This window comes from Trichosurus vulpecula, chromosome 2 (genome assembly GCF_011100635.1).
Source record: "Trichosurus vulpecula isolate mTriVul1 chromosome 2, mTriVul1.pri, whole genome shotgun sequence".
In the NCBI taxonomy this organism is placed as follows: Eukaryota; Metazoa; Chordata; class Mammalia; order Diprotodontia; family Phalangeridae; genus Trichosurus; species Trichosurus vulpecula.
This window is the reverse complement of record NC_050574.1, coordinates 119802871-119828633: the sequence shown is the minus strand read 5'-3', so window position 1 is coordinate 119828633 and position 25763 is coordinate 119802871. Positions and strand designations below refer to the sequence as shown.

Below are 25763 nucleotides of genomic sequence, written 5' to 3'. Positions count from 1 at the left end.
GCTATTCTCTGGCAGCAGAGAAGAGAGCTATGGATTCAAGAGAGAGCTAGCCCCGGCAGTCAAGAATTGAGCTACAGAGAGGATTTGAACATCCAGCCCAACTGAAATGATGCATCCATTAGGAGCTTTGGAGAGACTCTATTAGGAAAAAAAGCACCCTCTGCTCCCGTGGCCCCTTCCTCTGATTGGTTGATTCCTCTAAGAACCTCTATCTTAAGGAAAGTGCCCAGCCAGCCCATGTCTTCTCTCCTTTTCTGTATGATCCACTCTGGACTCTAAATTTTCTAGACCATGCTCCTGCACGTAACTTCTCCTCCTGTCCTCCCACCCCACCTCCCACCCCCAACCTGCTTCCTTTTACTTGTTGTCTTCCTTCATTGGAACAAAAGCACCTTGAGGGCAGGAACTGTCATTTTTCTGCTTGCACTTGTATTCCCATGTTCTCTATGCTTACCGTAGTACCTGGCATATAATGAGCATTTACTGATTGTAGACATGGGATCCCTACATGTTTGCCTCGCTCAGGTACTCTAAGTTTGTGCTCAGTCTTCTCATGGAGTCTGTGTGTACTTGTGGAAGAAAATATACCCAGGTTTTATGGGGGTTTGCAGCTACTTTTATTAGCATGACATCTCATTAAATATTTTTGCTTTGAGTTAATTGTGTTTACTGGCTGAATGTTAATAGGAAACACACTCACGGAGACTTCTAAGCTATAGTTTTTGGAATATAGTCCCACAGGATACCCCTAAAATCTGTGGGAAGGGCAGCTGCCTTCTAGAGATCCAACCTAGAAGTGCCACTGAGGAGAGGGGAGCAAAAGGAATATTGTGCTTATAAAGCATAGAATTAAGTGAATGTTACATTGGTTGCCTATAGCTTGGGGTAAGTGGAATAAACATAGTGGTCAAACCCATGGGAAGGTATTTGTGAGACCTTCAGTATCAGACACTTGTGTTTAGATAGTTTGGAAGGCAGCAGAAAGGGAAAGCATTTGTTCCCACTTGGGGAAAGGAATTGCTTCCCTCACTAATCTTGATGCTTGTAAATGGCCCTACAAAATTCTCTATTTATAGCACACACACTTTGTTATCTATAGATTGTGCTTACTAGTCTAGGAATCAGAGAAATGGAGTCCCAGGCCTGGCTCTTCCAATGACTAGTTGCCATCAAAGGTCAATTGCTTAACCTTTTTGAGCCTCAGTTCCCAATCTATAAAATAGAGAAAATGATATTTTCATTCCCTAGCTGGAATCACAGAGCTGGAGACCTCAGAGGTTATCTTGTCTAACCCTTACCTGAAGCATGACTCTTACTAGTGATGTCATTAACTGGTCATCCAGTCTGTTTGGATATTTCCAGGGGTGGGGGAGTGGAAGAGTCCCGAATGAAGCCCCTCCTGTTCTCATTTCTCCAGGTTGACCCTTGCCTCCCAATTCAGGAATGTCTTCTCTCTCAAGGGGACTTTCTTACCATATCACAGGGAGGTTTTTCCAGGGGCCTGTAGGTGGCTCGTCCGAGGTTCACCACAGCCAGGAGAAGCAAGACCCACAGGTTCATGGCTCTGGACAGGGATAGGAAAGGAATGAGATATATCAACAGATTTTAGAGAATGCATGTAACAATCTATTTGTACCATCCTCTCAATTGCCAGTGCTCAGAATGTCAATCACATCATAGAGTCAGATTAAAGATTATCAGAGCTGGGAAGGAGAGCTTAGAACACAGAATGCCAGAGCTGGGAAGGGGAGCTTAGAACATAGAATGTCAGAGCTGGGAAGGGGAGCTTAGAACACAGAATGCCAGAGCTGGGAAGGGGGGCTTAGAACACAGAATGCCAGAGCTGGGAAGAGGGTCTCACAACACAAAATTCCAGAGCTGGGAAGGGGAGCTTAGAACACAGAATGCCAGAGCTGGGAAAAGGGGATTAGAACACAGAATGCTAGTGCTGGGAAGGAGGGCTTAGAACACAGAATGCCAGAGCTAGGGAAGGGAGTTTAGAACACAGAACACCAGAGCTGGAAAGAGGGCCTCACAACACAATGCCAGAGCTGGGAAGGGGGGCTTAGAACACAGAATGTCAGAGCTGGGAAGGGGAGCTTAGAACACAGAATGCCCGAGCTTGGAAGAGGGACTTAAAATACACAGTACAAGATTTGGAAGAGCCACCTTTGTTATCACCTAGTTCATGGTACAGATAAAGAAACTCAGACCTGACAACCAGACAGTGACCTGTCTAGGGTCACAGTGAGCAGGTACATTAGAATAGAGTCTATTCTAGGTCCTGGAGTGTGGTCCTTTGACTGAGTCCAAGTTTTATAGAACAAATCCTTTTATCAAGGGGATTTGTTCTGTAAAGTTAGGATTCAAAAGGCTACACTTGAGGACCCAGGGGGCCACATGTGGCCTCGAGGCTGCTGGTTCCTCACCCCAAGAATAAACTATGTTTTTGAAGTCAGAGATCCTTTCATAGATGAAGAAACTGAGGCCCAGAGAATTTAAATGATTGTCCCAAGGCCACCTAAATATTAAGTGGCAAAGCCAGGATTCCCACCCAGGTCACTTGCTTCATGAATGCCTTGGTGAAGGACATTTGGAGTAGTAAGTATAAATCTGGCAGCATCTCATCTCTTCATTCACCATTCCACCAGCACTTATTAAGCACCTACTACTATATGCCAGTCACTGTATTCTGGGCTACTTTGTAAAATGTAAACATGTAAAATGCAAAATATAAAAAAATTGTAAAAGGGAGTCAGACTAGCTAACCTTCAGGACCCTACAAACCTACTAGATACAAGGCCTTGTGCTCAGCCTTCGGAGAGAGACAAAGATGATTAAGAAATGGTCTCTGAATTCAAGAACTCATGGAACAATTCCAAGGCAGACAACGTACTATGGGAACAAATTTATGACAGCAAAGTTTAGAATGCAGAGGGGAATACTGAGGAGGTCTGGAATAAAGAAGCAATCAGAATGGGGCGAGGTCAATTGGGAAAACCTTCCTGGAAGATGTGAATTTCTCTGGGCTTAAGAAATACCACTTATCACCCTCTCACCCTTGTCCTTCCCTCACCTAAATCCCCTCCTTCTCTGAATGTGACTGTATTTTGCAGGGGAAGCTGGAGCTATGATGTCACTGGTTTGGGAAACTGCATTTGGGAATTCAGATTAGAGGCAGGGAAGGGGAGGGAAAAGGAAGGGGATAAACATTTATACAGCACCAACGACACGCCAGGCACAACACTAAGCATTTTGTAAATATTATCTCATCTGATCCTTACAACAACCTGTAGATGCTAATATTATCCCCATCCCTGCAGTTGAGAAAACTGAGGCAGAAGTTAAGCGTCTTACCCAGGGTCATAGTTAGTGGATATCTGAGGTCATATTTGAACTCAGGTCTTCCTGACTCCAGGCTCAGTGCTCTATCTACTCCATACCATTTAGCTGCCTAATATTCTAACTGCTCTACAATTTATGGATTCAGAATTGCCTGGGAGACTGGAAAGTTTAAATGTCTTATCCAGGGTTACACAGCCAACGTGTCAATAACAGGGTTTGCACCCTGGTCTTCCTGACCTTCAGCATTAGCCCTCCCTCCTTTAGGGCATCACTGTCTCTCACCTGCAGATATAGTGTTAATGATGACTTCATAAGGTACTAGCCAAGCCCTGACCAGTTACTCTAGAGGCCTCAGCAAAGCTTTGGCAGGATCACAGACCAGGGGAGGAGACCTGGAAGACCACCCAGCCCAAGTCCTTCATTTTTACAGCTGAAGAAATGGAGTCTTGGCAAGGTAAAGTCACTTGCCCTGTCAAATCCCTAGGGAATAGAATTACTGCTTAGTATACTCCAGGTTAGCCTTGAGGTCTAAGGAATGAAGGCAGTCCCCAAAGTGGGGCTTCTTGCCCATGTGTGGCCTGAGGGCATGCACAGTACAAAGTGCGCATGCTTTGTGCTCAGAACCAAGGCTGCAGGGAAGTTGCTGATGCAACACGGGCAAGCGCTGCCGGAAACACCTCTGATCCATTAGGCGTTTGATTTTTAATTAATTTCTGGTCATTGCACATTCAGAAACCTTTTGCTGTTGCCAAACTTTTCACAACCCCATATGGGGTCAGACCCACAGTTTAAGAATCGCTGCAAAGGATCCATGGGGACAGCTAGGTGGCACAGTGGTAGAGCACTGGACTGGAGTTATGAAAACTCCTCTTTGCGGGTTCAAATCTGGCCTCAGATACCTACTAGCCGTGTGACCCTGGGCAAGTCACTTAACCTCATTTGCCTCAATTTCCTCCTCTGTAAAATGAGCTGAAGAAGGAAATGGCAAATCACTCCAGTATCTTTGCCAACAAAACTGCAAATGGGGTCGTGCAGAGCTGGATATCACCAAAACAACTGAAAAACAACAAGAAAGGACCCACGATATTTTCAGGGAATATCTTCAATCTTGGAAGATAATATACTACAAATAACTGAGCTGCCTAAACTGGCTAATCTATATTCTCTCCTAGCTCTGCCATTCTATGCTCTCAGATTCATCTCAGCACTAACATTCTGTATTCTAACATCTTGTCCAGCTCTAGCATTCCCTTTCACAAGTGAATGAAAAAGCATTTATTCAATGCTTACTAGGTACAAAGCTCAAAAAAAAGTAAACAGTCCTTGCTCTCAAGGAGCTCACATTCTAATCTGTTGTTGTTTGGTCGTTTTTCAGTTGTATCCAACTCTTCATGACCCCATGTGTGGTTTTCTTGGCAAACATACTGGAGTGATTTGCCATTTCCTTCTCCAGATCATTTTATAGATAAGGAAACTGAGGTACACAGGGTTAAGAGACTTGCCCAGAGTCACACAGCTGGGAAGTGTCTGAAGCTGGATTTGAACTCAGGTCTTCCTGAATCCAGGCCCAACACTCTATCCACTGTGCCACCTACCTGCCCTACATTCTAATCAGAGGAGACAACACATGCAGGACATTTCAGCTGCAAGTCAAATGCAAAGGGCCTATGTGAGTGTCAGCAAAGCAGACGGTGATGCATCTTCTGTAACAGCATTTTCACTGACAAAATCATCTCCATTTCTGATGTTGAAGCATTTGACAGGGCTGAGGATTTTTGGCATGAAGACTCTCTTTTCTGGATTCTTCAGTCACTATGGCTACAGAAGCAGTTACCAGAAGACATCTCTCCTGGATTGGTTTCTGGGATGATGGCAGTTAGGGGCTGAGTTAGGTATAGAACCAATAATCTGGAAGGTGATCCACCTCCTGGGCTCTTAGACTTACTACCCTTCAGCAGGCCAGCAATTGGTTTTGGTGGTGTCAAGGAAGATCTCCCCAGTGACCACACCTCTCAGTGATGACCATGGGACCTGGGCTGAAAATAGTAGGGCTGATGGTCTGGGGCTTGATATTCCCAAGGCTCTTGAATTCAGGGTCCTGGGCTATTTCCAGGTGTGAGGAGAGGTGGTGGTCAAGGTGATGGCAGAGGTTTGCCATGCCTGGTACATGCTGTCTCCTGTCTCTCCCTGGTGCTTTGCTAGACTCACAGTTGTCCCATCTTCCCCAATCCCTCCCAGACACTCTGCCGTCCCTCTCAGATCTGACATTCCGTGGCTGACTGGATGAATTCCAAACCCCAGAGTGATATTAGAATGATGCTCCCATCTGAACCTCAGTCTAAATGTTCTCTGGGGCTCCCAGACAAAGCCACCTTCAAACCTATGGCTCGATATATGGGGCATTGAGATAACTCAGCAGCAGCTGACACTGAAGCTGCTAATATCCCCTCCCCTTCCCTTCTTACACTCTCTCCATCTACAGGGGCCTCAGGTGGGGGCCCCTTGACCTCGATGTGCTTGAGTCTGGGAGCACCCACCTTGTGCAGGCCCCAAGATGCTTTCGTTCCCTGTACTAGCTCCTGCAGCCCTCCCTGACCCTGCTCTGCCCCCAACAGGATCCCTCCTCTCACTTCCTCCCTCTGGGGACCTGTTATATAAAGGCTCCTTGGCCTTTGAAACTTGGGTTCTTCCCCATTGTTCGGGCAGCTCCCTGGCCAGGTTAGTCAGGAAGTCCCATTGTGAAGGCGGGAGCTAAGTGCCCTGGCATTGTATGAACCAAGGGCAGCCCTGCCTTTCACTTACCCTGGGCTGTTTGCTCAGCCTTAGCCAACCTCAGGAAGACCCCTCTCCAGCTCCCAATCTGTAGGCCTTAGGGAAAGATGGGAAGCTTGAGAAAGGGGGATAGAGGAGGCAGTGTAACATTAGACTGGATTGTTTTTGGCAGAACTGGAAGGGACTTTGGAGCACAGAATGTTATTGAGCTAAAGTATAGATAACTTCAAAAGAATCCTCTGATAGTGTACTCTGACACTTGTCCAAATCATCAATCAATCAACCAGCAAGCATTTATTAAGTGCTTCCTATGTGCCTGGCACTGTGCTAAGTGTTGAAGACACAAAGAAAGTCAAAACAGCACCTACCCTCACAAAGCTTACGTTCTAATAAATAGATGTATAAAATATATGTGTATATATGTGTGTGTATATATATATATATGTGTTTGTATATACGTATGTGTGTGTGTATATACATATGTGTATGTATATATATATATATAGATATATATATATATAGATATATAGATATACACATATATGTATATATGGCAGGTGGCCTGAAGTCAGGAAGACCTGAATTCAAATCTGGCCTCAAACCCATTAGCTGTGTGACCCTAGACAAGTCACTTAACCTCTATTTGCCTTGATCCATTGGAGAAGGAAATGACAAACCACTCCAGTATCTTCACTAAGAAAACCCCATGGACATTATTGGTGTCATGGTTCAAGGGTCATGAAGAGTCAGACACAACTGAGCAACAGATGTCATAGATAAATTGGTGCATACAAGATAAATACAGATAAAGGTTGACTTGGAGGGAAAAGTGCTAGCTGCTAGGCGAATTGGGGAAAGACCTTCTGGAGGAAGAGATATTTGAGTTGTCTTAAAGGAAACTAGGGTTTCCAATAGTGCAAGGTGAGGAGGAAGGGCATTCCAAGCATAAGGCACGGCCAAGGCAGCAGTGCAGAGGTGGGAATAATGATATCTCCAGCTAGTGGCTGGCAGGTTTCTGCTTCAAGTTTTCCAATGATGGGGAGGTCTCACCTTCCTCCCACTCAACTCCCCACCCCCAACTATTTTGAACAGCTTCTGTTGTCAGGTAGTTTTTCCCTATGTTAAACCAAAATCAGCCACTTTTTAACCCCACCACTGATCCTAGTTGTCTCTGCTCAAAGGCTCTGCTCTTCCATGCAGCCTTGAGCACAGAGAGCGGGATGAATGGTTTCCAAGTGTGCCAGCATCCTGGTCACCCCTCTCTGAACAGGCTTCAGCCTTGCAACATCTCTCCTAAAATCTGGTTCCAGAACTGAACATACTTCAAGTATAGTCTGACCAGAGCAGAGGACATAGGCCTATCACCACCTCCCTCTTTCTGAAGACCAGGCTTCTATTTAAGTATCCAAAGATGGAGTTGTCTTTTATTTGATAAGCAGGCTGGGTGGGGCAGTGGATAGAGCATCTGAGACTGGAGTCAGGAAGACCTGAGTTCCTATCTGGCTTCAGATACTTATTAGATGTGTGATCCTGGGAAAGTCACTTAACCTCTGTCTGCCTCAATCTTCTCATCTATGAAATGGAGATGATCCACCTATCTCCCAGAGTTGCTTCGATGATCAAATGAGATAAGATTTGAAAAGTGTTTGGCACGGTGCCTAGAACACAACAGGTGCTTTATAAATGCTTGTTTCCCTCCTTCCTTATCATAGTGCTGACTGATATTAAACTTGCCGTTCACTGACACCCTCAGATCTTTTTCACATGACCTCTTTTTTGGCTCTGCCTCCCTGGTCAAGTAGCTGTTTGTTTGTAGTTTGTTGGGTTTTTTTTAAACCCACTGCAAGAATTTACATTTATCTCTATGAAATGTAAGAGTTTGGAGGGAACTTAGAGACCATCAAGTCCAATTTCACAAGTAAGGAAAGTGAGGCCCAGAGAGGTGGTGATTTGGCCGAGGCCACAAAGCAAGTCCCAGGTACTGCTGGGACCAGAAAGGCCAGGACAGTCGGCATAGATTCAAGCCAAGAAGAAATGGGGTCAGTGTCTATAAAGCCAGGTAGATGGTGTAGGCAGAGAACAGCAGTGGAGAGATTTGGTAGGAATACCAAACCTTAGGCATTTGGACCAACCCAAAGAGGAATGATGGACATGCAAGGGAACCTAGAGGTGTTTTGGTCCAACTCCCTTATCTGATTGATGAGGAAACAGGCTCAGAAGGGAAGGGGCCTGCCCAAGATCAGAAGGATGTGTCAGGGGCAAAGTCCAGGACTGAGCCTAGGGATCTATGCTGAGAGGTTTAGTTACTGTCAATCAAGCTGTACCCAAATGGTCTTCCTGAGCTCGTTCTCTCCTCTGTTTGTCATTGTCTTGCCCTAAGTGGGTTTTGTTCCCTCACGAGCTCTGTTCCAGCTTGGGGGATTGTAATAGAAATAGCCGGCTTACATAGATGTGTTTTTGTTGTTCAGTCATGTCCAACTCTTTATGACCCCATTTATGGTTTTCTTGGCAAAGATACTAGAGTGGTTTGCCATTTTCTTTTCCAGCTCATTGTACAGTTGAGGAAACTGAGGTAAACAGGGTAAAGTGACTTGCCCAAGATCACATAGCTAGTAAGTGTCTGAGGCTGGATCTGAACTCAGGTTCTCCTGACTCCCAGGCCACTGCACCACCTAACTGTCTGGAGAACTAAATTTAGTGGGACAAAGTGAAACAAGTGGCAAAGACGAAACTTGAACTTGGATCTCCCTCAGCCAAGCATTAATTGATTGCTTGGAGAATGAGGTAGGATAGACTTTGAACAAATCATCTGGACTGTCTGGGCTTCACTTTGCCTCTCGACAGAATAGACAGATTAGACTAGATCTCTGGTCACAGCTAGTCTCTCCCAGCTTTGACATTCTGTGTTTTAAAGCCCCTTCCCGGTTTGACATGCTGTGTCTTAAGGTCTCTTCCAACTCAGACATTCTATAAGTTGTGTTCTACATTTGCTCTTTGTCCTCCTCCAGCTCTAACATTCCGCTCTGTGTTCTATAGTCTGTGTTCTAAGGTCCCTTCCAGCTTAGATTGTCTTTTAAGGTCTCTTCTAGCTCTGACAATCTATGTTCTAAGGTCCCTTTTAGTTGTGACAAGTTGTGTTCTCTGATCCCACCCAGTTCTGGCATTTTGTGTTCTAAGGTTTCTTCTAGCTCTGAAAGTCTGTGTTCTGTGCTCTAAATTCTGTTTCTTATGGTCCCTCCCAACTATGACAGTCTAGGGTGTAAGGATTCTTCTAGCTCTGACAGTCTGGGTTTCAAGGTCCCTTCAATAAGTGAGTTATGCTTGAGTCCACATACACAATCTTCTTGTTGTGTATGCAGGGGCCAGGATGGGAGGGGGTGTGGTAGCGGCAGCATGGAAGTGTTCCCACTTAACTTTGGGTGGTACTCTCCCAATGCCACCCCACCCCCCCTCCAGATTTCATGTGACTGTAGAGAAAAGTCCTCTCCCTTTCCTTATTTCTCCCATTGAAGGAAATGACAACAAGACAATGAATATAATTTCTTACACTTACATAATAAGGTTTTGACCTCTGTGATGGGCTTTCCTGTATCATCTGAGCTTCACTACAATTTCAGGAAATGACTAGTGGAGATGTTCTTAGTTCCACTTTATGGACCAGGGAAGTGATTTGCCTAAGGTCACACAGCAAACTCAGGCTCCAGATGGGACTAGAATGTAAGAGTTTCACAGATGGGTGTCTGGATATCTCTACCCTTCTTAGCCTGGCCATCACACCTTCTTCCCCAATCCCCTCCCAACCCCCAACCATTGAGAACCCAACAGACTATGTACATGAGCAGAATAGCCATGCACGAACTCAATGTCATTTTAGATCCACTGGAAAAAGATTCCCTATCTCCCAGAATATAAAAGAAGTAGCATCATGTGAGCCAGTGCAATGGGGTGCACAGAGAGGACCGACTTGGAGTGAGGAAAGCTTGGGATGTATTAGCTGTGCACCCATAAGCAAGCCACTTAGTCTAGCGCAGCCTCAGTTTTTCATACATAGAGTGGGGATAAGAAGGGGCACAGAGCTAGGCTACAATACAAAGACAAAAAGTTAATAGACCCTGCCCTCAAGGCGCTTACAGTCAACTGGAGGTGGGGGTGGGATAAGTGCATATATAAGTAAATACAAAGTAATTTGAGCGTTAGAGGGAAGAACACCCAGACAAAGCTAGGTAGAAATGAGAAATAAATGAGAAGTTCTTTATAAACCATAAAGCACTTATAAATGTGAGCTGTGATGATGATGATGATGGCTGGCATACAGCGAAGGGCTAAGGTAATTAGGGCTCAAGTCCCCACACTGCCTGATGACCTTGAACAAGTCAGTCCCTTCCCCTTTCTGGGGCCTCAGTTTACTCATGGACAGATGATGAGCAGTGGGGCTCTAAGGAGAGAGTGGACATAAACAGTTTTTAAAAACCAAAACTGTTAACAGCTTACAACCAATCAGGAAGGAGAACGAATAGAGGCATGAAGCTGTTATCAGCCTCCGCCAGGCCGGGGCAGCCTGGCCCTAAGGAGCCCCATCAGACACACAGGAGACTGACTCATCAGGTCGGCACCCACCCCTACTGCCTGGGGCTGCACAGCTTTTGTGCTGGGGGTGGAGGAGGAGGGGGAAAGTAGAGGTGGGACTGGAGGGGTTGGGTCCAGGGATTGAGCTGGAAAATAACAGAGCTAAGAAAAAGTAAAGCCAGAATTTGAACCCAGGCCTCCTGACTCCAAATTCCACTCCCCTCTTCACTCAAACTCTCAGTGTCTTTTGGCTGCTCCAAGAATCCTGGAAATGTTGGGCTGCAAGAACTGGACAGTAATCGGTGGAGAGAACCCTGTAATTGAGTCAAATGTTTAGACACACTTTATGTGGACGGGGTGGTAGTGGTAGTACTAGTAATAGTAGTAGTGGTGGTGGTGATAGTAGTGGTAGAAGTGGTGACAGTAGTAGTAGTAGTGATGGTGATGGTAGTGGTGGTGGTGGTGGTGGTAGTGATAGTAGTAGTAGTAGTAGTACATTTATATGGCGCGTTAAAGTTTGCAAAGAGTTTCCATACGTCATTTCATTCGATCCTCACAATCACCCTCGGAGATGGGTGCTATCAGTATTCCCATTTTACAAATAAGGAAAGTGAGGCAGAGGCTGAAAGGATCACACAGCTAATAAGTGTCTGAGGCAGAATTTGAATTCAGGTCTTCCTCAAGGTGCAGCAGTCTATTGTGCTAGCTAGCCTATTTTCTACCTTAACTGAGACTCTACATCAGAGCAGACCTTGAGTCACATAATTGACTGAAACTACATACAACATGGATAAGATCCCAGGCTGGGCTTGTTTTTTGTTGACTATTAAACAGACCCACCAAACAACATATAACTCCACAGAGCTCAGCAGAGCCTTGCCTCCTAAGGCTCTCCACCAACAAGGTGTCTCACAGGCTCAAGGCAAAAGTGGGAGAGTCCTTGAAAGAAGTAACAACAAAGACAACTTTGTTCCAGAACTTCTAGTCTTGGAAACTTAGAATGCCAAAATTCCAGCTCGAGAGGCTCTTGGAAGTCGGGGATCCTAGAATTTCGGAATCTCAGAGCTAGAAGGGAAGGTACAGGTTGCACCTAGTCCAAACATCCATCGTGGGTCTACAGTTTCCCCAACAAGTGATCCTTCAGCCTTTGTCTGAACACAATCACCACCGGTGACATGGGGTTATTCTCTTTTTTAATTGTTCTCCCTAATATTGAACTGAAACCTACCCTAAGACCGTGAGGCATCCCCATCTCCCTCTTCCTCTGGGAAGTAGATAGAGCAGAGGCAAACTTTGCCTTTTCATTTTCTTTCTGGTTCTGGTTGGGTGGGGAGAAGGTAGAGGTGGCCCTGCTGACTACTATCCATCTGGGATAGCAGATGACAGGCAACAAAAATAATAATGAAAAATTTTCAGTTTTATAGTGCTTCAAATTTAAAAAGACACTTTCTTCCCAATGTCCATCCACTCCAGTCCATCCTCAACTAAACTGTCAAAAATGATTGTGTGCCCCCCCCTCCCCAATAAACTCCAGCAGCTCCCTAACACCTCCAGGATTGAATATAAAAATCTTCTGATTGGCGTTCAAAGCCCTTCATAACCCCTTGCCCCCACCCACTCACAATAAGCCTTTCCAGTCTTCTTATACCTTACACCCCTCTCCACCCCCGCCATGTACTCTGTGATACAGTGACACTGGCTGCCTTGGGGCTGCTTGAATAATACTCTCCACCTCCTGACTCTGGGCATTTTCTCTGACTGTCCCCTGTGCCTGGAATGCTCTCCCTCCTTGTTTCTACCACCTGGCTTCCTTTAAGTCCTAGCTCAAATTCCAGCTTCTTGTTGTGGAATCATTTTTCAGTCGTATCCGACTCTTTGTGACCCTATTTGGCGTTTTCTTGGCAAAGATACTAGAGCGGTTTGCTATTTCCTACTCCAGCTCATTTTAGAGGTGAACAACTGAGGCACACAGGGTTAAATGACTTGCCCAGGATCACACAACTAGTAAGTTCTGAGGTCACATTTGCACTCAGGTCTTCCTAAGTCCAGGACCAGGGAACTCTATCCACTTCGACACCTAACTGCAGCAATCCTTTCCTGACTAATTCTAGTGCCTTCCCTCTGTGGAATAGCTCTAATTTATCCTGTATCTACCTGATTACATGTTGTCTCCTCCATTAAACTCATCGAGGGCAGGAACTTTTACCTTTCTTTGTATCCCCAGTACTTAGCACACAGCCTGGCACACAGTAGGTATTAAATAAATGCTTATTGACTGACATAGCAAGGGCTTAAAAAATGTTAACTCTCAAGTACTATAGTCTCCATTTTACAGATAAGGAAACTGAAGCCCAGAGTTGAAATGATTCCTTGATGGCTACATAATAGACATCAGAACTAGCCTTCACACTCAGTTCCTCTGATTCCAAGTCCTGTGTTCTATCTACCCCGTCTAGAAAGTTACCCAGAAAAGAAGGATACTTTGTGCATATAGAGATCACCTGTGATGTAATGGGAAAGTCCTGGCCTCAGAGACGGGAGACCTGGATTTGGAGGGGCCCCAAGAATGTCACTTTCTTTCTCTAAGCCTCAGTTTCCTCATCTGTAAAATGGAGATCACAGCACTTATACTACTGACCTCATAGTAAAAGAAATGGTAAAGAAAGCACTTTCTTTAAGGCCTTTTTTAAAAATGTTTTTTGTATTCTTGTTACCCCTTGCTCTAGGAGCCTGGTGATATTGGTGCAGATGAACAGCTCGGCTACGTGGCCTCCAGCAAATCACTGTCCCTTTCTGTCTCTTTTCTGGGTTTCCTCGCCAGTAAACCCCAGAATCCCAGTAGATGCTTAGGTGCAATAAGTAGCGCTTTGTAATCAAAAAGCGTTCTTACCTTACATAATTCTTTTTAAGTGGGGATAATAAACGAAGGCCCACCTTACTCTGAATAACAACCCTCTGCCTTCCTCACTTTCCTTCCCCGAAAGAGAAAATGGGCTAATACACTTCAATTAACATTAAGTAAGCCCCTCTAGGTTACATGCCAGGCCTAGTGTGATCTCGGGATGGAGAAGGGGGGGAGGGAGGGGTGAAGAGTGATGAAAGAAACTCTCCCTGCCCTCCAGGAGTTTACAATTCATTGGCAGGTAAGCTAGAGATACACAATAATTATAATAGGAGGGAGAAAGAGATTAAAAAGGTCACTGAAGTTTTGGAGGTGAAACAGATATGTAGGCTTTGGTCTTTGGTCCAAGAAGGCTTCCTAGAGAGGATGGGCTGAGATCCGAGTCAAGTTAAAAACCTTTTATGGAGCACTTCCTGTGTACTACTGTTTGTCCTTCATTCTCGAAGAGGACCATGACATCAGGGAAATGATGACATGACTTGCAGTTGACACTGATTTGAGTGAGGGAGGGCTGTGCAAGGTCACCAGCCTCACTTTCTCTTCCAGAGCCATCTGGGTCCAGTGGCCTCATATGTACTAGGAGGACTGGAGATGGCCCAGGATGCAATGGGAGACCCTGGCCCTTTTGAGCTAAGGTCTTTTCAGGTTCTCACTAAGGTGAGGTAATGCCCATTCAGTAATAGGCCTCTTTAAGAAGTGAGTCAAAGGATGGCTTCTTTAATTAAAAAACAACAACACAACCACAAACTGGGAGGGAAGACCCTCAGGGCTTTCTTCAAGTTACAGAGCTGTGGGGACACAGAGAAAGGCAAAACAGACCCTGCCCTGCAGGAGCTTATATTCTAACGGGAGAGACCAAGTGTAAATAATCAGGTATAAACACGAAATAAAATTACTAAATGGAAGGCATTGTCAGATGGGGAAGGCATCTGCAGCTGGGATGGGCAGGCAAAGGCCTCCTGCAGAAGTTGGGCTTTGAACTGAGTCTTGAAGGAAGCCAGGGAAATGAAGAGGGGGCAAAGAGCTAGAGTCTAAACCAGAGGACGTGGTGGGGAGAGGGCTTTCCAGGAAGAAGGAAAATGTATGAGCAAGGGCACACGCGTAGGAAATTTGGGGGCAGTCTGGCCAGGTCAGCTCATCTTTGGCTTAGGGTATGGAGGCGAGTAAGGGGCAGAGAGGCTGAGAAGGTAGGTTGGAACGTGGTGTGGAGGGCCAAGATAGCCAAACTGAGGATGAGAAGTTCATGGGCACTAGGCAATGGGGAGTGAAGGACGGAGGGTGGGGGGCGGGGGGAGAAGAAAGAATCCAAGAAGACTCCTAGGTGGTGAGCCTGGAAGAGACAGTGGATGCCGGGAACATAAACAGGGCAACTGCAAGGACACGGACACGCAGGTTTATGGCGAAAGAGGGTAAGTTCACTTTTGGGGATGTTGATTTTTGAGGCGCTGAGAGGACATCCAGGAAGAGATGTTCATAGGCAGTTGGAGATCCAACTTCGGGGAGTGGTCAGAGCTGAAGATACAGAGACTGGCTCAAGAGAGTAATAAAGGATGGAGGTATTGGGGAGGGGGTCATAGATGAAGCTGGGGAGGAGAGTGTAGAAAGAGAGGACCTCGGACAGGCTTCGGGAGACTAAGTAAAAGGAAATTTGTTCTTTCCGAGATTCAGTACAGGATAAGAAAGGCTGGGCCACTATCCCGTCTACCAATTCCGGGGCTACCTTGGCGAGGCTAAAGATTAACTCGTCTCATGATCTTGTCTGCTTGGGCAAATCACTCGTCCTCCCCGGATCTCAGATTCCCCATCGACGGGGCTGGGCCAAATGGCTTTCAAGTTTCGTCCAACTCTAAAATTCTTCTTTTTAAGTTATTGTCTAGCTCCGAGAGCTCCCCTGCCAGCCCAGTTCCCAGGCATCACAGATCCTGCTTCCAACCCACCTCCATTCACCTGCTCCAGGGTCACGTGCCTCGGCCACCTAGATCAGGTTCCCTTCGTTGAATTCTGGGTACCTCATCCTCACCAAACCCAAGGGGGCTCTGACTCCGGTCCTTAGCCCTTCCCCCAACTTTCCCACAGTCTACGGGGTCTAGGAGTGGGTTTCCAACCTGTTTCACCGGTGAATTAGCAAGGAAAGAAAGAGCAGAGTTGGTTGGGAAAGGGGTACTACCCACCAGCCCAGGAGACACTCAGTTGTTCTCCCCGGTCTGGGAAGCAGCTTCAGGAATAGTTCTCATTCCTCTTAGGATTTACAAGTCTAAAACTACTTCCCCCAACAGCAGCCCAGCTCCAGAAGTGGTCCAGGTATCTCCATTTGACCGAGGAGAAAACGGAGGTTTCTAAAAGCAAAGTGACCGGTCCAAGATCACTTGGAGAGTCAGCGTTGACCCTGGGCCTTCGGACTCCACTGGCAATTGTTCTTACTAGCCCCCTCCCCACTCAACCCGGCCGCCCCGAAAAAGCGCCAGGCTTTCGAGCCCATGTTGTAGGTTTCAGAGGCCGGACTGACTCTTCTCACCGTTTGGGATTATAGGGTCTGAGAGAGGCAGGAGGTGGGGGGCGCTGGGGAAGGGAGGAAAAAGGTCCTAGGGAGCCCCGGTTGGGCGCTTACCTTACTCAGCAGGGGCGCCGTTTGTCTCCCCGAAACCCTGCGCTCATCTTGCCCCGACGTTATTAGGGCTCCCTGACGTCTGTTCTCCCCCCAGACCTCCCTTCCTCACTTCTGGGAACCCTCTGAGCATCCCTCCCTTCGCAGAGCCGGGCTTTAGATGGAGCAGACAGACTCCAAGAAAACCGGGACCCTGGAGAGGAGCAGTCAGTAATCCCGACTTGGGACAACTTCTGCTTTAAATTACGTCCCCAGTATCTCAGCCACATCCCCCTCCCTCCCTTTCCCCCTCCCCCGCCCTGAGAGCACGCTGGGTCCTAGAGGGGGAGGCGTTCAGGGAAATGCGCGTGACTCTGTTTCTCTGGGGGGCAGCCAGAACCTGAATCATCTTCCTCTGGTGGGGTGTGAGTTAGCGCTGGGCGGCAGGTCTGGGGGTGGACTGGGGGGGGGGGCGGGGGGAGGGCGGAAGGCACGGAGATATTAAGGGGAGGGATATTCAACGGAGAAAGCCTGGTTTGAGTAAGGAGAATTGGATCTGGAATCTATCTGGCCCCGGTTCTGTCTAGCAAGTACCACCGTAAGCAAAGCACACTGTCTCAGTCTCGTTTTCCTTCTCTATACGATGAAGGGTTTGGATGATCGTTAAGGTCTCTTCCAGAGCTGACATTCTATGATTCTGTGATTCTTACTGTGTTTACAACCCTGGGAAAGTCACTTCCAGTGATCTCTGGTCTCCTTGCTGTTACTTCCACAAAAATTCTCTGTTTGCTGACTCCGCATTTTCACTGGCCTGCGATGCTCCTGTCCTCCCTGACTTCTTTTAAGTTTCAGCTAAAATCTCGACTTCTGCAAGAAAGCCTTTGGTGATCCTCCTTAATATTAATGCCTTCCCTCTGATTCCTAAGTTACCGTGGAGAGCTAGGCAGATAGATGGATTGAGTTATAAATTAGGTAGATAGATGATAGATAGATATGTTGTTGTTTAGTCGTGGCTGACTTTTCGACCTTATTTGGGATTTTCTTGGCAAAAATACTGGAGTGGTTTGCTATTTTCTTCTGCAGCTCATTTTACAGATGAGGAAAGTGAGGCAAAGAGTTAAGTGACTTGCCCAGGGTCACACCGCTAGTGAGTATCTGGGACCAGATTTGAACTAAAGGAGAAGAGTCTTCCTAACTTCCAGCACTCTCCATTTGGTCACCTAGATATAGCCTGTTTATTTTTTCTCCCTCATTAGATTGTAAGGTCCCTTAAGGGCAGGACTGTTGCTGCCTTCCTTTGAATCCCCAGCACAGTGGGGATACAGTTAAGTATCCACTTTACACAGTGCCTAGCACATAATTGGCATTTAATGTTTCTTGACTGACTTCCCCTTTCTGAACCTCAGTTTCTTTGGGTGCACAAGAAGGTTGGCCTAGACAACCTAAGAGGTCCTATCCTGCTCAGATACTCTGTGTTCCTGTGGCAGAGAGCAGAAAGGAATCCTTGATACCCACTTCCCTGAGTACAGGGGATTGGATGTTTGCAAGAGCAGTTTGGAGGGGGAGGGAGGAGTTGGGAAGTCCCAGCATAGAAGGCAAAGAAGATAAGGGGAGAAACACCCAAGGCACCTTCAAATGGGCTGTTTCTCATAGGCTGTGGGCTTTCTAAAATACCTTCGTGTGTGTGTGTGTGTGTGTGTGTGTGTGTGTGTGTGTGTGTGTGTAGATGGATGGATAGATAGATAGATAGACAGATGAGGTGGATAGATAGATGGATAGGTCTCAATCCTTTGAGGACTGTGTTTTTCTAAGATGGAAATATCAGAAGTGGAAGGAAGCTTGGAGATCTTGTGGATTCCAATGTTACTCATTTTACATATGGGGAAAGTGAATGGAGCCCAGAGTGAGGAAGTAACTATTCCAAATTAATGAGCCAGGATTCCAAGTTGGTTCTCCCGACATATAGTCGAGTGCCCTTCACACCACAGACCTAGAAATTGAGACATATAACATAAAACACCAGGAAACCTACCCTAAAGCCAAAAGAGGAAAACAGTAAGAGGGCTGTAGGGAAAGATCAGGGAATGCTTCCTGGAAGAGCCTGCAAAGGAAAGGCTAAGAAAGTAGAGCTGGCGGGGACCCCAAGATGCCATCCTCTAGTCCAACCTCTTTATTTTATTGACAAGGACGCTGAGGTCCACAGAGGTATAATGAGTTGCCCAGAGGCACCCGGAAAGTAAACAGCAGCCTCTGTCTGGTCCAAACCCAGGTGTCCCTCCACTGCCTCTCAATCATAGAATAGTAGAATTTCCATGCTGGAAGGGACCTTAGAACTCACTTGATCCAATTCCCTGTACAATGCAGGGATCCCCTCTCCAATATCCCTGACAAGGATCTAGTCTCTACTTGGATAGTTCCTGTAACAGTGAGCTCATTAAGTGGAAAATGAGCTGGATTTAAGGTCAGGTGACTTGACTTCAAATCCTGACTCTCATACTAACTGTGTGACCACGCACAAGTTGCTTACTTTCTTTGATCTTCACCGTCCTCATATGAATAATGGGGGAAAATAATGCTCTACTTCCCAGGCTTATTAAAAGAAAAAGGCTCTGCAAATGTTAAAGTTTTATACATATATATACATATATATAGACACATTTATGTATACATATAATATGCAGAGTATTACCTCCCGAGGCAGCAGCCATTACATTGTACATCAGCTCTAATTAATAAAAACTTTCTTTTGAGTTAAGATAGGTCTCCTGGCAATTTCTCAACCACTTTCTAGAGCTAATTAGTCATATGTGTTGGCTGGTATTTGGACCAGTAGATATCCTTTAGGGACCTGCTAATTAATTAATTTTGAAAAGGAGTGGGTCTGGAGAGATCTAAGTTTACCAGTGGGAAGAAAGAAGCCAACTCATTCTAAACCTTTAATATCCTGTAAGGTCCTTGGACACTGCCATCACCTAACGAGCATTTGCCAAGTCCAGGCAGCTCTCCCATTTCAGAGCTGAGGGTATTATTTCTAATCTATCTGCCTAAATAGAAACAGACCAGACCACAAGAAGTAATATGCTTTCACCCCTTCACCTTTGCACAGGATCATACTTAAACCATACCAACCAGGTATACACCTCATTGTAAATACTTTCATGAATCTGAGATCTCATTGATATAAGTAAACCTCCCCCCCCCCAAAGTATCCCCTCCTGACCTTTCTCATACCATATGATTTTTGTCCAAGTCTTCTTGCAAATGGAAGGGGGGAAGGCATGGGGCGGGGAGGAGGTCAGGGTCCAGGTGCATCCTTCATCTACATCTCTTGGCATGTAATAGATTCCACTGGGGCATGGAAGCCTCACTACCTGATACAAACAATATTCTAAGGTGCCCTTGATTCCATATAGTGACATCTAACTCAGACTATTCCCCTGATACCTCCTCCCCGCCCCCAATCTCCACCTTAGTAAAAGGTCTTCCTTCATGAGTTGCTGTGGTCAGAAAATTCATGCTTTGGTTACCAGCTATTGGGATAAGCCTCCCAAGCCCTCAACTGTGCTGCTCCTCAGACTACAGAGCAACGGCCCCTTCCTGCAGCCTTTCCAGAAGGGCAGGACCTGTAAGTGCCCCCTTTCTGTTGGCACAGCGTTCAAGAGCCCAAGATCATCTTCATTTTGCAATGAGTCCTCTAGGGAGGACTTTACTAGAGGAGCAGAGTTTAATGAAGAGAAATAATTGCCTACAGAGGAGAGTCAATGTCTTCTTGCAAATCTATCTTATTACTCACAGAATCAATCATATCCTCTCAGAGTTGGAAGGGGCTTTGGAGGGCATTTGTCCAACTCATGCCTAAACAGCAATCCCTGCTACAACCTGCGACCTTGCCAAGTGATCCTGGAGCCTTGGGTTCCAGACCTGCAGAGATGCAGCCAATCCTCCTTTTGGACAGCTCGATGATTGTTAAGAGGTTTACAGTCCCCCCCATCTCCCCCTCTTCCCCCTGTACCCCCTATCCCCCTTCTCCCCATCCCCCCTCCCCCCAGCCCCTCAACATCAAGCTGATTCAGTCCATTCTTGCTGGATTTCTCTAATAGTTGAGATTTTTCTTGATACCAAGTTTAAACTTGCCTCTTTGTAACTTTTACCTATAGTGCCTACTTTTGCTCTCTGGATCAAACTAATCAAGTCTATACCCCATTCTATGCCACATTTCTTGAAGGGCTCTAAGTCCTCTCCTTTCTAGGCTAAATATTTCGTTTCTTCAAGGTTCCTCAGAATTTTAATATAACCTAAATTCCTTGTTTAATAAATTTCTACCCATTTCCTCTTGTAGAGACCCAGACCTCGGCTATGATCCTCATCCAGAGGTGTCCTCACAACAACCCTGGAAGGTAGGTGTTATTATGAGCAATCCATTTTACAGATGAAGAAACTGAGGCAGATACTTGCCCAGGGTCTCGTAGCTAGTAAGTGTCTGAGGCTGAATTTAAACTCAAATCTAGGGCTCCATCTATCCACTGTGCCATGTGTGAGAGTAGATTCTGTACTCCCTTACTTGTTTGAAACCTTGGAGTTATCTTTGACTCTTCTATACCATCTCATAGCCAGTCGATTAATCAGGTATTGTCATAGCATCATTAATAATTCTACTTCAAAAATTTCTTGCATGTTTCCTTTAGGATTTATGGCTCTAGAGCAGGAAGGGTCTTCAGAGGCCATCTAGTCAACCCCCTAATTGTATAGATGAGGAAACTGAGGTCTAAGGAGTTTAAAGTGTCTTGCCCAAGATGTGTACGTAGTATCTCACAGAGAGAGGATTTGAATCCAGGTCCTCAATGATCTTCCCTCTGCTTGCAATAACCTTTTCCAAGTCTAGTTACTACTTTAATACAGCTTCTCATTGGGCAGCTAGGGGGTGCCATAGTGCACAGAGCACTGGCCTGGGAGTAAGTAAAACCTGTATTCAAATCCAGCCCCAGGCACTTACTAGCTGTATGACCCCAGGGAAGTCACTTAATCTCTGTCTGTGCCTTAATTTCTTCCTCTGTAAAAAAAAGATTTGTTCTGTGCACATGAGGACCTAGAGAGCCATATATGGCCTCATGGCTGAAGGTTCCCCCTCCCTGACAGACCCTAATTCCAATGCCAACACATTAACTATATGACTGTGGGCAAGTCACTTCCTTTTCCTGTACTTCAGTATTCCCATCTGTAACATGGGAATAATATACACATTTCTCCCTCACTGATAAGCACTGTCTCCCTCTTGATATTACCTTGTACACACCCTTTACTTTCTTGTTTATGTGTTGGATGCCCAAATCTGAATGTAAGCTCCTCGAAGGAGGAGGAACTATTGAGTTTTGTCTATCTCCAGCTACTAGTACGATGCCTTGTGTAGAGAAGGTGATTGAAATGGCAGCCGGATGGATAAAGAGCACTGGACCTGGAGCAGGAAGACCTGAGTTCAAATCCAACCTGTGACATTTACAAGTTGTGTTGGCCCTGGACAAGTTACTTAACTCTGTTCGCTCTCAGTTTCCTCATCTGTAAATTAGGGATAATGATACCAGGATTGTTGTGAGGATAAAATGGATTAATGATGAATAAGTAAATAAGTGGATACATAATGCAATGAAAATAAAATGACTTTGCAAAAGTATTATGCTATTATCAATATTATTGATTTCATCAGTCATAATATTATTACCAATAATATTGCTATTATCAATAATAATATTAAAACGTCTATTCAAATGTGTGGAAGTGAATAATCCTTGCACTCCCTCCCTCCCAGGTGGTTATAAAGAAAGTGCTTTGTAATTGATAAAGTGCTCGAGCTGCTTATTATTTTTTTAGGAAATGCTCCTTGAGCAGCCAAACCGGCCATCTCACTTCCTTTTGCACCAAGGTCCACATCATTTTCTGCTTAACCTTTCTCTGAGTGTTTCCTGTGTGGGGGTCGAGTGTCCCCTGCCAGCTTGAAACTCAGGTCTTCCTGACTCCAGGTCTCCCCTGCCCCAGGGCAGGTCAGAGGATCACACATTTAGAGCTGGCTGGGGCCTCAGGGGTCACTGAGAAGACCCTCTCATTTTACAGTCCAGCATTCTGTGTACGGCCCTGCATGCATTCTGTCTCCCCAACAATGCTGAATAGAGTAGAGAGGAAGGAAGGTGCGGGGGAAAGAGCACTCTCGATGATTTGGGAATTAGAAAACCTGGATATGAGTCCCGGACCTACTACTTATTATCGTTGTGACCTTACATGTGTCACCTGTCTTCCAGCTCAGCATCCTCCTTGTGGTTTGGCCACAAGGCCCTCATTTTTATTGCCCTGGGTGCTCAGACAATACTTGTTGAATGAGTGAGGGACTTTAAACCTGTTTTCTCTCAGCCCTCTGTCACTGCCTTGCTATGAGGCTTTGGACAGATCACTGCCCTAATCTGAACCTGTTTCCTTTTCTGTACCAAAGGTGGACTACAGGAGCTGTAAGGGTCCCTTGCAGCCCAGAGAGCCCACACTGATCTTTCCAGACTGATGAGGTTTGGTCTTTTTATAGGCCGCTTTCTCTAAACCCTCTCCGACTCCCAGACCCTAAGATATCAAAGCAAGGAGGGACTCGGAATTGGAAATGTCAGAGCTCCCTATCCTTCAAGCTTAATAAATGTGAGTTGAATGGAACTAAATTGAATTAAAGCTGGAACAACGAATGCTAGGGTTAGTGGAGTTGTTTAAAAAAAAACATCAAGTCCAAACCTCCTTGTTTAATAAATAGGAAACTGAGGTCTGAGAAGAGAAGTGAGTTTTCCAAGGTCAAACAGTGAGCTGGTCAAATTAGCTAGTCAACAAGTATTTAGTAAGTGCCTACTATGTTTCAGGCACTGTGCTGGGGAATACAAAGACCCCAAAAAACAAACAAACACAATCACTATCCCTGCCCTGAATATGCTCACATTCTAGAGGCAAAGATGTGACTGATACCGGCTTAGAAGTGGGAATGGTTCTAGTCTCACTATTCCCAGGAAATGAAAGCAGAGGGAGGCAATGTCAGGAGGGCAGAAGACACAGAGTCAGGAGAGAGGAAGGCAGTGGGCAAGCGACAGAGCCCTGCTCCTGGAGACACAGGACCTAAGTTCAAACCCCTGCTCTGGCTTACTTCCCCTGTGACCAATCAGGCAAACGATTTCATTTCTCTGGGACTCAGTTTCCTCATCTGTCAAATGGGGGTGGGGGAAGGTTAGGCTAAATGATCTCTCAATCCCATCTAGCTCCCCGTGACCTGGAGACCCAGTTCTAACTCTAACTCACCAGGTAAACTCAGGCAAGCCGCTTCCCCTCTCTGGGCCTCAGTTTCCGCATCTGCTGAACATGATGTATGGAGAAGACTGTTTCCTCCTGTGCGAAATGAAGGGGCTGGACCAGATGATGCCTGAGGCTCCTTCCAGTTCTGTCTTCTAAACCTTTCCCCTGCCTCCGTCCTAGGGTTATTGTCGGGGTCTGCGAAGGAAAAGGGGGAGAGAGTGCTTTTGAAACGTGATCTCCCTCTCCTCTTCATCTCGAGTTCTCTCAACACGTCCGACTGGGGTAATCCCCTTCCCCCACCCCCTTCCCTCCTCTCCAGGGGGCCTGTCAGTCAAGCTAGGCCTGGAATCCCCTTGCCCGGAGTTGGCATGCAAAGTTCTTCCCGGGGCGGGCCCTGTCCTCACGGGCGAGCAATGCTGTGGTTAGCCGGGTGGCGGGGTTTCGTCTCACTCATCACCCCCGAGGGGCTCCCCTACAGAATGAAACTGAAGAAGCAATCAGGCGTGCTCAGCCAGCCCCACTGCTGCCCCAAACAGCGTGGCTACGGAGACCCCAAGGAGATGAGCAGAAGGTCCATCCCCTCAGTAGGGTGAGGGAGGGTTACGCTGTTGTGGAAATCCAGGCAGATGGGAATCAGAGGGCTCGGTTATAATCCGGCTCTTTGTGACCTTGAGCGAGTCACTGCCCTGTTTTGAGGTTTCCTTTCCTTCTCTTGCATCTTGACTCTTAAATCGAGAGTCAGCTCGGGGATCTTTTTTGCATCTTTTCCGGATTTAAATACTACGGGGCTTTTACTTTGCGCTCCACATTCAGACCCTCTGTTTAGCCCAAGGGAAAGTCTGTTATCACCAGGAGAGACCCCGGGTCCCAAGGTGCAATCCCCCTTGAGGGAGTGGCTTTGTTCACTCTGTTCTCTCCACTTCCTACTGGTTATATGTCCTGGACTAGCAAATCACCTTATCTCATAGGACTGTTAGATTTAGAGCTGGAAAGAACCTTGCAGAAAGATCACCTTGACCGAGAACTAGAAATGCCATCTCATTGGTGTGGTTAGCAGCTCTGACACAAGCAACATTATGGGAAGAGGCACCATTGTGAGCCTAAAGGGTGTAACATTCAGCTTCCTTCGAGGCTCAGCTGAAATCTTACCTTCTGCACGAGACTCTTCCCAAGTGCCCCCATCTGCTAGTACCTTCCTCTTTGAGATTACCTTCCACCTACTCTATATGTATCTTGTATGTAACTGGATCCATGTCCACCAGTACTAGAATGTGAGCTCTGTGAGGCAGGGACTGCTCTTTCCTTTTTCCGTATGCCCAGCCTGGCACAGGGTGAGCATTTAATAAACTTTTATTGACTGACTGACTACCTCATAGGGCTGAAGCAATGTGCGTGAAGGGCTTTGAAAACCTTTAAGTACTGTGTCTGAAATGTCCACTATTACCACGGCCACTATCATGTGTAGGTACTATGACAAGCGTGTGATGGAGATACCTCAAACCTGCTCCCAAGAGTCGATTGTTAAATTTTCGGTGGAAATGTTTATGCCTTGGAAATTGACAAATGCAACAAATCAGGGCTTGACTTATTATGTTCTTGATAATCTAGACTTAAGAAAGTGATGGGGAGAAAGTTGATTATGCAGATTTGGCTTAAAAGTGTGTTGTACATTCTTTTTTTTTTTTTGGAGAGCCAATTGTTAAACATTTACCTGCAGCATACCCCTGTACTATGAGGTAGTGGACAGAACAGTAGCCCTGAAGCCAGAGGACCTGTGTTCAAGCCTCACTTCTGACACTTACACCCTATGTAAGTTACATCCTGTGCCTCAGCTTTGCCATCTGTAAAATGGAAGAAGTTGGACTAGAAAACCCTAGGGTCCCTTCCAGTGTGGGAGCTTTAATCTCTGATTTCCACTGTCATGTTGTCTCCATCTAATCCACTCCCCTGATATCACAGATGAGGAAATTGTGGCTTAGGGAGCTTAGAAGTCTTCCCCAAGATGACCTGGGGAGGGAATGATAAAGATAAGTTTTTTACTTCATATCTTGTTCTTTCTCCACTCTATCTCAGGCTGGAATTATCTTGCAGTGAGACAACCCTCTCTCCATAGGTAGGGGAGCCAGGTACTGTGCTAAGTGTTTTATGAATATTATCTCATTTGATCTTTAAAACAACCTTTGGAGGTGGGCGCTGTTATTCTGTCCAGGAAAAGGTGAAGTGACTTGGCCAGGTTCACACAGCTATCAAGTGTCTGATTCTGGATTCGAATTCAGGCTTTCTTGT

The 25763-nt window shown here is 46.0% G+C and overlaps 1 protein-coding gene across 1 annotated transcript in view; it reads right to left on the bottom strand.

The window, feature by feature from the left end:
* The window catches only part of LRRC32 (leucine rich repeat containing 32), a 33685-nt gene extending 17325 nt beyond the window's left edge, over positions 1–16360 (bottom strand). The window contains exons 1-2 of the mRNA XM_036746375.1: positions 16194–16360; positions 1474–1564 (exon numbers count right to left, since the gene is read on the bottom strand). Of these exons, the coding sequence (XP_036602270.1) occupies positions 1474–1560 (87 nt within the window). The 5' untranslated portion in view covers positions 1561–1564; positions 16194–16360. The remainder of the gene's footprint in view (positions 1–1473; positions 1565–16193) is intronic.
* Between the last annotated feature and the right edge of the window lie 9403 nt (positions 16361–25763).